Here is a 16,938-nt window from a genome sequence, read left to right as displayed (position 1 = left end):
GATTTTTTTGTTTAAGAAAGCAAGGAGATTTTTAAAGATAAAGTATTTTCTGTTCTATCTAATAGAGTGATATATTGATAAGTGATAGTCTCTGTTAGGTTTCGATGGACTATACTCCTCACTTGACAGACACCTCCTGGCTTCTTGGCAGTTTTTGGTTTCACCTTCATCGGAAAGAGGGAAGTTAAAAGGACACACCCATTTCTAGAAGTTATACAAAACTCTCTTCCAAGAAATGCCTTGCCCATTCTACAGCTCCAGCCACAGGATCTGGAGAAAGATGATTGTAGGCACTGAGAACATTTTAGCCAGCAAAGAAGAGTTCTGTTATCTGTGGTGCAGTACCTAAGGCACAGCAGAAGATTGTGGAGTTCTAGAAGTATTTCCAACTGCCAGGGAAGAAAGTGATAGAAGGTTCTGCCTAGCTTGGCTATTCAGAAGAACACATCTCTTCCAAGAATCTGAGTAGTCTGGTTAAATAAGGTACTGTGATATCAGATTGTCTTAGCGAACACCGTGAGAGGCTGTCCAGTTGGAAGAGACTCCGGTCTCTCGTCCATGTGTTAAGCACGTTCTCTGAGAACACCCTCTACTATTCCTTCTACTTTACCTTAATCTGGGGCTCAGCAAAGAGCCCTGCACCACTCTTTAGGAATAGTATCTCCCGAAGATCCATTTGCTCGTAAACTGCTGTGTTCACGCTAAGGTAGATCTGAGGAATTGTAATGAAGACCGTGTGCCTTAAAGTGTTTGCTATCTGCCCTTTCCGGGGAACTTGGCCGATCACTACTCTAGGCTGTTCCTTTTTCAGAATTTCCAGTATTAAACATTTTTTTAGTTTACATAGAGGGTCTAAGAAAATCCTTAGTACTTCAAAAAGAGTTCTATTTTCTTTGGTATAGTACTTCAAACCGAACAGGAGAGTCTGGAATTGTAGAGGTAGCCTGAACTGACAGTCTCCTGTGACCAGATTGGTGCCTAGCCTAACTGTCATCAGAGAGGCTTCCTCCAGCAACTGATGGACACAGATGCAGACAAGCACAGGTAAACACTAGGCAGAGCTCAGGGAATCCTGCAGAAGATGGGGAGGAAGGATAGCAGGAGCTAGTGGGGTCAAGGGCAACACAATAAAACTCACACAGAACCAACTAACCTGGGCTCACGGGGGCTCACAGAGACTGAACCAACAACCAGGGAGCCTGCATGGGACTGACCTAGGCACTCTGCATATTTGACAGTTGCTTAGCTTGGTCTTGTGGGACTCCTAACAGTCAAAACAGGGCTGTCTCTGGCTCTCCTACTGGCTGTTGGAACCCTATTCCTCATAATGGGTTGCCTTGCCCAGTCTTAATACAAGAGGAGGTTCTTAGTCTTCCTGCAACATGATATGCCATGCTTTGTTGATACTCATGGGAGGCCTGCCATTTTCTGAATAGAAATGGAGGAGGAGGGGTGGGGCAGGCAGGTTTGTAGAGAGGAGGTGGGAGAGGGACTGGAAGGAAAAGACGGTGGGGGAACTTCATCTGGGATGTAAAATAAATTACTTTTTTAAAAAAAGTACTTTTAGCTTTTAGGACTGAAGCTAAAAGGGTCTTTAGGAAGTTCCTCCTGAAAACAGAAGAGAACTAACTCCCCCGTAGGAAGTAGTCCAGTTCAGCTTTAGCATGTGGAATAACCTAAAACCAGTCGAGTTCTTGTTCCGTTTGTCGAGCAGCCTTTGTACTCACTACACTCATTCGCGATGCCACAGAATCTCACCGGAGGCTGATAGACGAGGATTTTTTTAAGTCCGTCACCAGTAGAATACCTAAAATGTGATTTAGTCACCCTAAGTCCCAGTTGGGGTCTATTTTAATTTTCTGGTTGCCAAAGAGCAGTAGGAGGAAGTCATGACATTGTTCTACACAGTTACAGACATGACCCAAAGGACAGAGAGGACCGCATGACCTGCCACACACCACACACACCCCCACCCCCCTGCCCCCGCGCTGGGCAGCAGAAGTGGAGCAACGTCCAGGTCGTCTGTGCCCACATCTGTGTCCCTGTGGTCTGGGTCATTGTGAAATGCTTTGTTTCCTGACTCGATTTGGGTACAAAAGGAAAAGAGTCACTTCTGTTTCATCAGAGCAAACGGTGATAGCTACTTGATGCTGGACACAAATTCTAACTTTATTGTATCTGTCTGTCTACTTCTTTAAGCTCTGACTCCTCTGCCTTGATTATCACTACTCTGTTTGTTTATTTCATGTATTCCTTTGGGTGTTTTTTGAGTTTGGTTTTTCTGTTTTGGTGTTTTGTTTTGTTTTTGTTTGTTTGTTTGAGGAGAGGTCTCAACTGTGTTGCCCAAGCTAATGTTCCGACATCCCTTTATCCTCACGTAGGCTGCCATTTTCTCTGACCATAGAAAGCTGTAGCAATGACTTCCTAAATAGATTGGGTTTGTTGTTGTTGGGTTTTTTACCTTTTGTTCTTTTTGCCTCGTATTTATTTTTCTTTCTCTGGCTCACCTTCCTCATTGCTAGATGACCACTATTTAACAGTTTAACAAGTAGGAGCACAGCACGATTTAACATTTCTTGCTGCTGTGCACTTTGCGGTGACTCCCAACACCGATAAACATAAAGCGTCCTAGGGTGGCTCTGAAGGCCTTGCGAGACCTCCCAGTTCTGCTTTCCTCCTTCTGCAGCCTAAAGACTCACGGAATTTTCCAAACCTGTCTTATCTTTCCCCGTGCTCAGGCCTTGTTTGTACCGTGCAATCTTTTCAAAGCAAAGCGTCTCTCCGTGCTTTGTGAGCTCCCTCGTGTTTATAGTCATCCATGTCTCTCTCCTCTTCCTCTCTCCCTTTTCCTCCCTCTCTGCTTCTGTCCCTAGAAGTCTGAGTTCCTTTTTCAGGGTTCTGCTAGGATATTGTGTCTCTCTTTATGATATGCTTAAAACCCTGCTTCTTCTCTGAGGGCTATACATCAATGTCTTATCTTCCTGGAACTTTATAAATATTTTAAGTCACTTAAAAGGATCGTTGTGTCTTGCGTCTCCTCTTTATCCCACATAGCACAGAATAAAACTCATCTTTGTTCTCACTGACTACTTAAAAAAAAAACAAACAAACTTGTTGATTCATCATAAGACAAAAATTTCCACCTATTTACCTCTTGAAAAAACATTTATTTTTTATTTGGAGAGGAGTCTGTCTGTCCATGCACATGTGCACTAAGTCCCCAGAGGGGCGGGGTCAGATCCCCTGGAGCTGGAGTTCCAGGAACTGTGTGCTGAGAACCTAAGTCCTGTCCTCTGGGAAAGTGACAAGCCCTCCTCACTGCTGAGCCATCCAGCTCTTTGTTTACTCTTTAAATATTTTATCGCTTTGACATTTTGCTTTCAAATCCATGATTCATCTTTTGTTACTGTTTTGTTAGCCTGTTTGTTTTCCATATGAGGTCTCTGTGTGTGGGCCAACTTGGCCCAGAACTCATAATCCTACTGCTTCAGCCTCCTGAGTAGTAGATGTTACAGGCTTGTACCTGACTCCTTCCCCGGGCCCTTTCTACGTGGATACCCAGTTTCTCCAGCACCGTTTGTTGAAAAGGCTGTCTGTCTTCCATTCCTTGGCCCCTTTATCAAAAATCGATGGGAGGCAGCAAGATATTTCAGTGTGTAAAGATGTTTGCTGACAAACCTGGCAACCCAAATTTCATCTCCAGGCCCTACGTGGTAGAAGGAGAGAATCGGCTCCTGCAAGTCGTCCTCTGGCCTCTCCATTGCATTGTGGTACACATGCCCACCCCCTAAATAAATGTAATCATAGGAATGCATAAAGATTAGTGAGTATATCATTTGGATCTAGTTCTCTGTTCTGGATGTTTGACGCTTTCCTCCAGCACACATAAGTCTTGATTGCTCGAGACTAACAAACGTTTAGAACACTTGAAATATGCGCACTGGGGCTGGACATGTACTTTAATGGTTCAGAGCACTGGCTGCGCTTTCAGAGAACCCAGCCTCAAGTCCCAGCATCAACATGGCAGTTTACCACCGTCCACGACCTCAGTGCCAGGGTGCCCAGTGCCCATTGCCTTTTTCTGGCCTCCAAGGGCTCCACGCACACAAACACACCTGTTACACAGAATTATAAACACTCATAAAATACATAAAAAATTTAATATGGTGCCCTGATTCTATCCATTATAATCTTCTTTTCAAAAATTGTTTTACCCATTTTCATCCTTTTTTCTTTCCATGTATTATGCTACAGAATAAACTGGTCTACATCAACAAATCTTTTCACTGAGATTTTTATAATTATTGTGGTAAACATATATGTATATATATATATATATATATATATGAAGATGTACTGTGTTGATTCTTCTAGTCTGTGAACATGGTATGTCTGCAAACATCTAGGACTACTTTGACTAATTTTCTCAACACTATATGGTTCATAACATTTATGTCCAGCATGCACAATGATTTGTTATATTTATACTTTTTACTTTTAAAATGGTGCCTATAATGATCCTGTGTGCTTTCTTCTCTTTTTCCTTGTTTTCGGTGCTGAGGGCTGAACTCAGGGCCTTATTCACGCTTAGCACTGAGCTCCCCACCCAGCTCCAATGTATATTTTCATTGCCTATTCCAACAAATTCACTGCTAGACTACAGAATAAATAGACTAGAGGCAAATGGATTTTTTTTTACTTGTCTTATATCCTGTGACCACCATGTTCTAGGAAGTCTTTTGCAGTTATTTTTGGGTTTTCAGCATAAATAATCACGTCATCTGAAAACAGGACAGTTTTTTCCTTATCTTTTGTCTTTGTCCTGTTTTCCTGGTCCGTATGTTTCTTATATGTGTTTCCTGCTTTGTTGCATGGCTGGAACTTCCAGCATGGTGTTGGAAGTCATTGCCTTGGTCTTGCTTCCAACTTTGTCGGTCTTTCAGAATCCACTCTAACCTATAATCTTAGATATTGGTCTTTTTAAAGCAGCTTATCACATTCTCCAAGTTTAACTATATTCTTATTTTTTTAACTTTTTTTTATTTATTTACTTAACTTTATTATGTTTGTTGGTGTGAGGTGTCAGATCTCATGGAACTGCATTTTCAGACAGTTGTGAGCTGCCATGTGGGTGCTGGGAATCGAACCCGGGTCCTCTGGAAGAGCAGTCAGTGCTCTTAACCGCTGAGCCATCTCTCCAGCCCCACTATATTCTTATTTTCTAAGTTTTTTAAATGAATGAGTATTCTGTTCTGCACTGATAGAATCTTGCTTTCAGTTTTAGCCTTTCTGTGTGGTGATTATATTTGTTAGTTTCCAATCAGCTCCACCTCCTCATAATAAGCCGCACTTAGTTACCTGGCTCTTTGGGTTATTGAATTGCACTCAGATCCATAATCCACTTTAATTTTTTTTTCAAGATTTTGTGCATATGAGAACGGACCTGGGAAACTTTCTTTTAACATCATGTTCAGGACTTGTGTCCCATATTGTCTCTGCATTATGTGTCTGTTTCCGAGAGTAATGTTTTTGTATCTGGGTCATGGGATTTTTGGCTAGCGCTCCCAAACCCCTTCATAAATATTTATCATGTACTCTGCTCAGAATGGATGGGCAGAGCTAAGGAGCTCACATCGTAATCTATATACGCTTTCATTTTGTTCTCTCTTCTGTAATCCTCTTGTCGCCTTTCTTATTTTCTGTTTTGAAAACTTATTTTTTTTAATTAAACCTCTTAGGATGAATAAATGAATATTCTCATTGAATGAAAAAAATGCCAGTACATCTTTGCTGAGTTCCCGGGTGTTTACACCGTGCCAAGTACCTGGTGGCCACACCGAGCCTAGTAGCCTCAAAAGACTTAAAGTAAATAAGAACATTTCAGTTGTTTAACTGAAATTCAGATTTGGAGAAAGAAATTCCAAAGTCCAAGGTATTAACAGTTTGGGATCCAAAGTTCTTGCTGTATCTTTAGTATCAAGCACGGTGGTTCTCAACCTAGGGGTTGATGAGCCTTTCCCAGGGTCACGTATCCGATGTCCTGCATATGGGATATTTACATTACGATTCATAACAGTAGCAAAATCACAGTTAAGAATAGTAATAATTTTTTGTGGTTGGGGTCAGCACACTTGGGGAACTGTGTTAAGGGCTTCAGCGTTAGGAAGGGCGAGAACCATTGCTCTAGGATAATGCCTGGAACATAATAAACACCAAATGAGCATTCACTGTGTGGACAGAGGTGAAAATACCAAGGAACAGGCGAGAGCAGTTATGGCAGAAGAGGGTTGTGACTAGAGACAGCGCTGCCCGCTGCCATGACTACATCAGCATTCTGCAGCAGCCATTTGTTGGTCTGGACTACGTCCTTGGAAGAAGAACCTGGGAAGCTCTTAAAGTATCTGCAGCCAACCTCATGTTCTTCCTCTTGAAGTGTCTGTGTTTGTTTATGTGTGCACCTGCACACCTATGATTTAGGGACAGCCTTTTCCAAAGAGACGGGCACTGAAGGGGTACTTCAACTCCAGCAGCAGCTGGCCTAGTAAAATTATTTATAATGTACCATGGTATTTATATACTGTATAATATACTGTATATATATATAGTGTACATATAGCTGTATATAGCACCTGCTGGATGCATCTATACAAGTATAGAGTTTCACAAACAATGACCAGGATAAGATTTTTATGTGACTATAATCATATGCTTTTCATTTTTATTTTCCTCAACTTTCTTATATATGGTAATACCTCAGTTTTCAATTTAATCGAAAGTTTATCAGACCTCACGTATATTTCCCTTGACCAAGTAAATGTCATAAGGACTTTATGCTAAAAAATAATCAATTAATGAACATATTTATTGATTATGCTCTATGTGCCAAGCACTATTCTAAAAATTGTGACTATAACATGGGAGTAAGGAGTATTGGTTAATTTACCTTGACCAAGGCAATTATAGAGGAGTTGGCTCGTGCTTATGATTCCAGAGGGATAAAAGTCCATCGTGGGGGGACACATGGGAGCAGGTGACAGGCACGGTAACAGGAACAGAAAGCTGCATCCATGTATCTTCAAACACAGACACCAAGCAGGGAGAGCAAACTGGAGGGGGGCCAAGCTGTAATCTCTCAGAGCCCGCCCCCAGTGAGACACATCCCCCAGCAAAGGTACACCTCCTGAACTTCCCAGACGACACCCCTAACTAGGGACCAAGCATTAAAATTTCAGAGCCTATGGAAGACATTTCTCACTCCAAACCCCACAGGAGGGACCGCAAATGAGAAAGAAAGGGTCCCTGTGCTGGCGGTGTTTACATTCCAACACTGTGTGCAGACCGTCCACAGGGCTGGGATGAACACTAAGGAGACCAATGGCACCAGGGAAGCCAGGCAAGGAGAAAGAGTTTGAGTGTTGGCAAGGGGAGAGGTGGGAAAACAGGAGTGGCGTCTTCAACAGTGTGGCATTTGGATAAGCACTTGAAATAAAGAATCAGGATGGGGACACTAGGAGAAGAAGTGCCCCAGAGAGAGCGACTGGAATGGAGAGCCCGAGGGAGGTGTGCGCCTGGCAGTGTTTAAGGCCATGCAGCAACAAAATGGACAAGACTGACGTGAGATCCCGAAATGAGACGTGAGGTTTAGGCCCACCAGGCAGCGTTAGTCAAGTTTTTGTAATACCTAAGGTTGTCAACTATAGAGAAAAGACAGAACACTGGCCCTGGGGCCCATGCTCAGCACCATGAAGAGGGGGAAAGAGGCTTGCTTTGGAGCACAGTTTCAGAGGTTTCGGTTGGCCCTGTTGTTTTACGCTATGGGAAGGAAGTACCTATGACAGGGAGCACACGGTAGAGCAAGCTGCTTGTCTTAGACTAGGGAGCAAACAGAAAAAAAAAGAGAGTCCCATAGTCCCTTCCAAGTCATGCCACCAATGACCTAAGGCCTCTCTCTTGGCCTTTTTTCTTAGGGATCCCACAGGCTCCGAAACAGCATTACACACTGAGACCAAAGCTTTGGAATCACACAAGACCCAAACTGTAACCTAGGCTAAGGGGTCATTGTAAGGAAATTGGTTTTTACTCTGAGTGGACAGACGATGGTTTCATGTGGAGAAGTACCGGTGATTCTGATTTACATCCTACCCTGCTTTCTGGCCTCACTTTTGTGACTAGATCATGGCGGGTGTAAAAATCAACACAGTTGTGAGCTGGTGAGATGGTGCATTTGCCACCACACCCGGTGACCTGAGGTCAGTCCTCAGTAGGCAAGTAGTGGAGGGGAGAACTGACCCCTGACACACCCATGCACACACACGCACTCACGCACACGATAGCATGCACACACTTCATACCACAGACACACAATCACAATGAAATGAGGGAACAACGGGGGAATGAGAGATACTCTGAACTTGTTCACTGACAGAATTTGCTGATAGATTGAATGTGGAGTGTGAGAGTAGTTGACTTTGACACAGGAAGGATGTTACAGCCATAACTAAGATGGGAAAGGTGGTGGGAAAAAAAGGAGTCTGAGGGATATTAGGTCAAATTTTGGAGGTAGATAGGAGCTGTGGCAGAGTCTCGTTTGTATACCACGTAACTCCGGTTGACCTCAAACTGACAGCCGTCCAGTCTTAGCCAAATGCTGAGACGGCAAGCATGAGCCACTGTGCCTGGCTGGGAGTTCAGTTTTTAACATATTAGTTTTGAAATGCTCGATAGTGGAGAGCTGGTATAGGGCTTGGTTTCCTCAGATGGGACTATGCTGGGGGCTGACGTTGGGAAATGGCAGCTAGTGGATGGCCTTGGACCAAAGGTGGGTGTAGAAGCAGGCCAACTGAGAACTGAGCTTTGGAACACTCTAGGGCGTAGAGAACAGGAAAAAGAAAAACCAGCACTGGGATCTGGAAAAGCAATACCAAGTGGACAGTTGAATGTGGATGCCAGAGCCCACTGAAGAAAGTTTGTCAGTGGAGGTGAGATAGGGAAGGTATGTCAATTACAGACCACTGTAACAGGTTCCTGAGAGGTCACAATAAGATGCAAGTTGGCATCACCAAGATCTTCAGGCCTTTGATGCGTTATCCCAGAGGTGCAGCGGGGAGCAGCCTGATGAAAGTGCTGTCATAAGGAGGAGACAGAACAAGTGAACATAGCACTACAGAAACTGCTTGCAGCTTAACTGAAGAATTGAAAAGCTGAGCCATAGTCAGAGACGAACATAGAATCAAGTCACCTTTTACAAGCCTTCTGAGATGGCAGAAATGGTTCTAGCAGGGAAGGATGAAGCGGCTACTCTAGAGAGTGCACAGTTACTGAAGCGATGCTCCAGGGGAGTGTGGGAGCCTGTGCCTAGGGAAGAAGACTGCTGTAAATTATCAGGAGAGCCGCTGAACTCTCCAGTACTGCAGAACGTGCCTGTGGAGGCAGGTGCATTGGTTAAGGTGGCACCAGATCTCTTTTGATTGTATTTTCTCTGAAAATGAGAAAGGAGTAGAGGTTTTGGAGGTACAAAGAGATCAAAGATTATTGCCAAAGAGCACAAGAAAGTCCTTGGCCAGGCCACCAGGATTGTTGGGCATTGTGAGTGGCCCGTGGGAAGGCCCAGGAAAGCCGGTCTGCGATGAGCTCTCTTACTTCACCCCACCCTGCCTGTCATCAAGTGAGAACAGGCAGAAGAGGTAGGACATTAGACTTAGCTGGAGGTTGTGGTTTTGTCAAGGAAACAAGAGAAATGGAGAAAGAAGCAAGTTTGGGAGAATTGAACACTGAAAAATAATTGAGGTCAAGGATGAAAGGTGTGTGTGAAATATTGTAGAGCTAGTTCAGCTTCCTGGAGGCTGAAAGAATCATGATGGTGATCGTGATTATAAATTATTGACATTTCTACCACTATGAGCTCATTTGTATTTAAAAATAACCCTCTTGGACTAGAGAGATGGTTCAACCGTTAAAGGCTAGGCTCACAACCAAATAAATAAATAGGGTAAATGGTCTTAGTGGTGGTTACGATTCTCATTTCATAGAGAAAGATCCAAAGAAATAAGTAACTTAGCTGAAGAATCTTACAATGCGTCTGCAGGAGAGCTCACACTCAACCTGAAGTTCTGCAACTATATTTAGCTTCTGGTTGTTTGGGGTTTGTTCTTTGTCACCGCCTGCTGAGACTGCCAGGTTCTTGTGTCCCAGGATAAAGAACTGGACTAGGGACACAGGTTAGTGATAGATGCCACACTGAGAATGGAGTGGTTAGGGGGCCAGCACAGGCCCCAGGTCCTCTGACTTTGACAGCCTGGATTCTTTCTAGGTGACCTACAGCACTTTCCTTCTTCCTCGTTCAGAGAGCTTGAGTCTTGGGGGTTTGTTTTGCGGGGAATGCTCTTGTTTTGTTCCGTGTAGTCAATGGCCAGAAGTCCCCATCTTCCTCTGTCAACTGGCTTCCTTTATATGGTAATCTCAATTACATATTTATCTAGTGGGACACAAACGCCATGATACACATGTGGAGGTTCATCCCGCGTAGGTTTTAGGGATTGATCGGATCATTCAGTGTGGTGGCAGGTACCTTTATCCACTGAGCAATCTGGTGGGGCCCTCCTATGATGACCTGAGTTTTCCCTCCAGGCCTTACCCTCCCATCGTACCCATCCTCAATCTGTGAGATGCTGGGACCTGATAAAAGCTTTGAAATACCATGACATTTTCTCCCTCTTCTTTCCGTGGCTCTGGTGATTTAGGCCTGGAAAAAGCGCTGGTTTATACTGCGGAGCGGCCGGATGAGTGGCGACCCAGATGTTCTGGAATACTACAAGAACGAGCACTCCAAGAAACCCCTGCGGATCATCAACCTGAACTTCTGCGAGCAGGTGGATGCGGGCCTGACGTTCAACAAGAAAGAGCTGCAGGATAGCTTCGTGTTCGACATCAAGACCAGCGAGCGCACCTTCTACCTGGTGGCCGAGACGGAGGCCGACATGAATAAGTGGGTCCAGAGCATCTGCCAGATCTGCGGCTTCAACCAGGCCGAGGAGAGCACAGGTATGAGCGCAAACACAGCCCTTTCCAAGGGGACGCTGCTGAGACCCCGGTCCCTCCAGCCGGGAGAGCCAGCTCTGGTTAAGGCTTCGTTTTTGGTACAAGTTGTTTACAAATGGGGAGAGCGGAACAGAGTTGGCCTCATCTAGGGGGACCTCCGGGTTCTAATAATGATCCGATGGGGAATCCAGAAAGGTCAGGGTTATGATGGGGCTAACGATATTTCAGGTGTTCTGATGCTTCTACCGTCTGTCAGCCCTGAACCATTTCCCCCACCCCCGGTTTTCCACCTTCAGCCGTGCCAGGGAAGAGCTCCCTTGGATCGCACTATGGTCCGTTTCTGTCTGCTATAGTCCATCTCTTTCAGAGCACTTTACAGTTTGCTTGCTTGCTTCTTAGGCATCCTTTGTGGTTATTGATACATCGTCTTGTGTTCCTTTGTATCCATTTGAAGACAGATAAGAGAACGAAAGACTGAGTTTATGTTTCAGCTTTGAGAGCCCTTTCTTAAAAAGTACCTCAATTTGTCTCTGTTTTATGTGCGGGAGGGAGGGGTGTGCACACCCATCCATGCACATACAGCAGCCAATGGTGAGCACTGAGTATCACTTCTGTGGTCCTCTACTTTAGTTATTGACATGTAAATATCTTTTCTTCTTTAAAATCTTCCCACTGATTTTAGGACTTACTAGCATCTCACATTTGCAAGTCATAACTGTGGCTCTTAAATTACAAAGGTTTTATGTCCACTATAGCAGCATCCGTAGGCACAGTCCCTTAATAAAATGCAGTGAGCGTCTTCATGTACGTAATAGTCTTAGCATTAGAAGGTGCAGTTGCCTCGGTAGCAAAATACAAAAGGAGACTGGCCCAGATCAACTTGAATGACTTGCACTCTAGGAAAGCAGGACAGAACGCATCTCTTGTCAGAAGCAATTCACTGGGCTGGCAAGACAGCTCGGCAGAAGTGTCTGCTGCACGAGAAAGACAACCTGAGCTCTGTCTCGGAGACTCGCGGCGAAAATAACTAGCCCACAGAAGTGTGCCCTGACCTCCAACTCCCTGGAGCATCCATACTAACAGGAATCATTAGTTTATTGTCACTCTTGATGGTTCTGGAAACTAAGCACAAGCCCTTTGGGTCTAGGTAGGAACTTGCTACTCAGCTGTATCCCAGCCTTTATCCTTTTTTCTACAAAATGAATGCAGTTTACATAGATCTAAAAATGATCTAGAGGTTCTGATTCTTCATGTGAGCGCAAGTAAAGACTCCAAAATGATAACCTGTTCTTTAAGTAAATGATACACAGGTGATAATTTAGGCTTATTACTCATAAATCACAGAAGACAGTTCTGTCCCTTCACGTACTATCACCCATTCAAGAAGATGTGAGGTTCTGTTTACATCACTGAACTGGCAGGTAATAAACGTTTTTGCTAGTTTATTGTATAGCTCCAAACCATTACCATGTAATTTGAAATGTTAACGATTTAAATGTCTAAATACCAAACACCTGTCTGCAGTGGGCGCTAAAACATGCACTGTTACCAAAAACAGTAATTGCTCATACCAAATAATCGAATGTGGAATACCACGCCAGGTCCTCTCAGAGAAACGTGGAGATAATGCTGAGGATCTCACTGTGGCTTGGGCTGATTCATAATTTGGAAGAATGGAATAAAAGCCAGAAGTTAGAAAGGTGTGATTAGGTAGTTACAGCCTTACAGCCCAGGGCGTAGTTAGTGAGGTCCTTGTTCAGAAAACTGGGAAACAGCTCACAGAACAAACACCAAGGGTCTGGGGAGATCAGAAGATAGTTGGTCAGTAAGTGAGTTCACTGTATCCACATAAGAAGCTGGTGTAGTAGAAGTGCTACAGAGAGAGGGGAGGGGGCAGGTCCCTGAAGCTTGCTCGCTAACCAGCCTAGCTAAACCCGTGAGAGGCCCTATCTCAGAAAATAAGGTAGAGAGGGACTAGGGAAGACACCTAACAGCCAACGCTGGTCTCCACATGTGTAATGGACACATCCATTTGCATATACACAGGCATACACACACAGAGGGAAAAAACATTTGGGCCGAGCAGTGGTGGCCTTTAATCCCAGCACTTAGAAGGCAGACGAAGGCGGATCTCTGTGAGATCAAGGCCAGCCTGGTCTACAAGAGCTAGTTCCAGGACAAGCTCTAAAACTACAGTGAAATCTTGTCTCGAAAAAACAAACAAAACTTATTAGGGCATGGTGGCTCATGTCTTTAATCTGAGCACTCAAAAAATTAAGGTAAGAAGATAGCATGAGTTTGAGGCCAGCTTGGGTGACAAGAGCTAGACCTGTCTCAAACATCAAAGCGAGGCCAGGGACAAAGCTCAATGAGTCAACCCCAATGACCTGAGTTCAATCCTCAGAAGCCAAGCTGGGTGTGGCAGTGAGCGTCTGTAATCAAAGCACAGCTATGAGAAGTAAGACCCAGGGAGAGGAGAGTCTTCTGGAAGCTCACAGCTCGCTAAGCTAGCTGTGAACCTATGAAATGGCAGCATGAGGGGAGGGAAATTCACACACACACACACACGTGCACACGCATACACACATACATGCACACACGCATGCACGCATCCTCGAAACAAGTTCTGCCTCAAGAAACAATCCACATACCCAAGGCTCAGGGAACATCACAGAAGAAGTGGGGTAAAAAAAATGGCAAGAGCCAGAAACCAGAAATCCACTTCAAGATAGTATCTTCTTATGTCAGGAAAGCTGCACCCATGAAACCTCAGGCATATGGTCACCTAAACAAGACCTGCATAGTGATAACGCATGGTGGACATGCCAGCGTGGATGGGGAACTCTCACGAGGCCCCAACCCTAAGTGAAAACCACAGGAAGAATCGGTCTTCCCCAGAGATGAACTCCCTGGTTGGTTATCTAATATGAAGTGGTCAACCCTAAAAATACACACGTGTGAGCAAAGTAAATGGGCTCACAGGCTGTGCTTGTGTTTGTACATGCACACGTAATGGTAATGAAAGCAAAGGGGGCCACGGATCTGTGGGAAGGGTAGAGGGTGAGGGATGTATCTCCTGGGGGCGGGTACCCCAGTCAGTGTTCTCATAGTTTTCTACAGTGGGCTCTGTTTACCACAAAAAGAAATTCTGTGAGTAAGAGGATGAGTACTTAGAATGCAGTTAAGAGTGTAGTTGGGAAAGTGGCCGCGTTAAGGTCTCTGCGGCCTCACCAGCCATTCATCATTGACTAGGTTCACAGCACTAAGCATGAATTCACTCTCAATGAGTGGGCTTTCTGTCCAATTAGCCATAACACTTAGCTGTGAATTGCCCTCAGAAGATAAGTACCACCATTGAACCTTTGGGGATACTTTACCTATAATATCTGGATAGGACGACTGTCTTAGTCAGGGTTTCTGTTGATGTGAAGAGACACCATGACCATGGCAAGTCTTTTGTTTTTTTTTCTTCAAATAAATGACAGACAGACAGACAGACAATTTATTTGTTTATTATTTTGCATCCCAGCTACAGTTTTCCCTCCCTCCTATCCTCCCAGTCCCTCTCCCACCCACCCTCTGTCCCCACCCCAATCCATTCCTCCTCCATTTCGGTTTAGGAAAGGGCAGGTCTCCCAGGAGCATCAACAAAACATGGCATATCAAGTTGCAGTAAGATGAAGCACCTCCCCATGTATTAAGACTGGGCAGGGTGATCCAGTATGAGGAGTAGGGTCCCAAAAGCCTGAGAAGAGTGGGAGGCAGCCCCTGCTCCCACTGCTAGGAGTCCCACAAGACCAAGCTCCACAACTGTCACATATATGCAGAGTGCCAGATCAGTCCCATGCAGGCTCCCTGGTTGTCGATCCAGTCTCTGTTTGCCCCTGTGAACCCTGGGTTAGTTGATACTGTGGATTTTCTTGTGGCGTCCTTGACCCCTCTGGCTCCTGCAATCCTTCCTCCCCATCTTCTGCAGGATTCCCCGAACTTTGCCTAATGTTTGCTGTGGGTCCGCGTCTGTTTCCATCGGTTGCTGGATGAAGCCTCTCTGATGACTGTTGCGTTAGGCATAGATCTGCTCTCAGGAGATGGCTGGCTCAGGCTCCATACCGCTGCTGTTAGGAGTCTAAGTTTCTTGCAGATTCCTGGGGAAGTCCACTGTGCCAGATTTTTTACCTGACCTTGAAATGCCCCCACATTTCCAGTGCTCTCTTTAAGTATTCTCCCCTCCTTTATTCCCCACCAACCTGACCGCTCATGTTCCCCATCACCCCTCAGTTCACTCAGAACATCTCTTCTATCTCCCCTTCCTGGGGCGATCTGCATGTCCCCCACAAACCCTCCTTGTCACCTAGCCTCTCTGCGGCTGTGGATTGTAGCATGGTTGGTTATCTTTTATTTTACAGTTAATATCCACTCATGAGTGAGTACATACCATGTTTATCTTTCTCAGTCTGGGTTCCCTCAGTCAGGATGATTTTTTTTTTCTAGCTCCGTACATTTACCTTCAATTCTCCTGGTGTCCTCGTTTTTAAGAGCTGGGTAGTACTCCACTGTGTAAATGTACCACATTTTCTTTATCCATTCCTCATTTGAGGGACATGTAGCTTGTTTCCAGGTGCTGGCTATTATAACTAAAACTGCTGTGAACATATTTGAACAAGTGTCCTTGTGGTATGAGTGTGCACCCTTTGGGTTTATGCCCAAGAGCAGTATACCTCGGTTTTGTGGTAGGTTGATTCCCAGTTTTCTGAGAAATTGCCACACTGACTTCCAAAGTGGCTGTGCAAGTTTGCACTTCCACCAGCGATGGATGAGTGTTCCCCTTGCACCACATCCTCCCCAGCATGAGCAGGTACTTGTGTTTTTCCGTCCTAGCCATTCTGACAGCTGTAAATTAGAATCCCAGAGTCATTTTGATTTGCCTTTCCCTGATGGCTAAGGACGTTAAACATTTCCTTCTTACATGTTTCTCCGCCATTTGAGACTCTTCTGTAGAGAATTCTCTGTTTAAATCTGTACCCCATTTCTTAAATTGGATTCTTTGGTTTGTTGCTATCTAGTTTCTTGAGTTATATATTTTTGAAATTGGCCCTCTGTCAGATGTGGGGTTGGTGAAGATCTTTACACATTCTGTAGACCGCCATTTGTCCTATTGACAGAGTCCTTTGCACGACAGAAGCTTTTCAGTTTCATGAGATCTCATTTATTAATTGTCTCAGTGCCTGTGCTACTGGTGTTCTGTTCAGGACGTCGTCTCCTGTGCCAAAGCGTTCCAGATTATTTCCCTCTTCCTTCTTTCTTTTCTATCAGGTTCAGTGTATCTGTATTTATGTTGAAGTCTTTGATCCACTTGAACTTGAGGTTTCTGCAAGGTGATAGAGATGGATCTATTTGCATTCTTCTACATGCCGACATCCAGTTAAACCAGCACCATTTGTTGACAATGTTTTCTTTTTTCTGTTGTATAATTTTGGATTCATAAGTGTTCATAAGTGTGTGAATTTACATCTGGGTTTTTGGTTCGATGCCATTGATCCACCTGTCTGTTTTTATGCCAATACTATCTGGTTTTTATTACCATAGATCTGTAGTAGAGTTTGAAATCAGGGGTGGTGATGCATCAAGAAGTTCTTTTATTGTCCAGGATTGTTTTTAGCTATCCTGGGGATTTTGTTTTTCCATATGAAGTAGACTATTGTTCTTTCAAGGTCTGTAAAGAATTGCATTGGGATTTTAATGAGAATTGTATTGAATCTGTAAATTGCTTTTGGTAAAATGGCCATTTTTACTACGTTAATCCTGTCTATCAATGAGCATAGGACATCTTTCCATCTTCTGCTGTCTTCTTCAATTTCTTTCTTCAAAGAACGGAAGTTCTTATCCTACAGCTCTTCTACT

General features: G+C 44.4%; 1 protein-coding gene across 1 annotated transcript in view; it reads left to right on the top strand.

Annotated features, from left to right (window-relative positions):
• LOC121447346 (GRB2-associated-binding protein 2) overlaps window positions 1–16,938 on the top strand; it is a 127,712-nt gene that overhangs the window by 76,444 nt on the left and 34,330 nt on the right. The window contains exon 2 of the mRNA XM_041650541.1: window positions 10,740–11,040. Within this exon, the coding sequence (XP_041506475.1) occupies window positions 10,740–11,040 (301 nt within the window). The remainder of the gene's footprint in view (window positions 1–10,739; window positions 11,041–16,938) is intronic.

This window comes from Microtus oregoni, unplaced genomic scaffold, assembly GCF_018167655.1.
Source record: "Microtus oregoni isolate MIOR12 unplaced genomic scaffold, Mior012 000000F_ref0000247, whole genome shotgun sequence".
Lineage (NCBI taxonomy): Eukaryota > Metazoa > Chordata > Mammalia > Rodentia > Cricetidae > Microtus > Microtus oregoni.
Note: the sequence above shows the minus strand (reverse complement) of the source record. Positions and strands in the feature narration are given on the sequence as shown.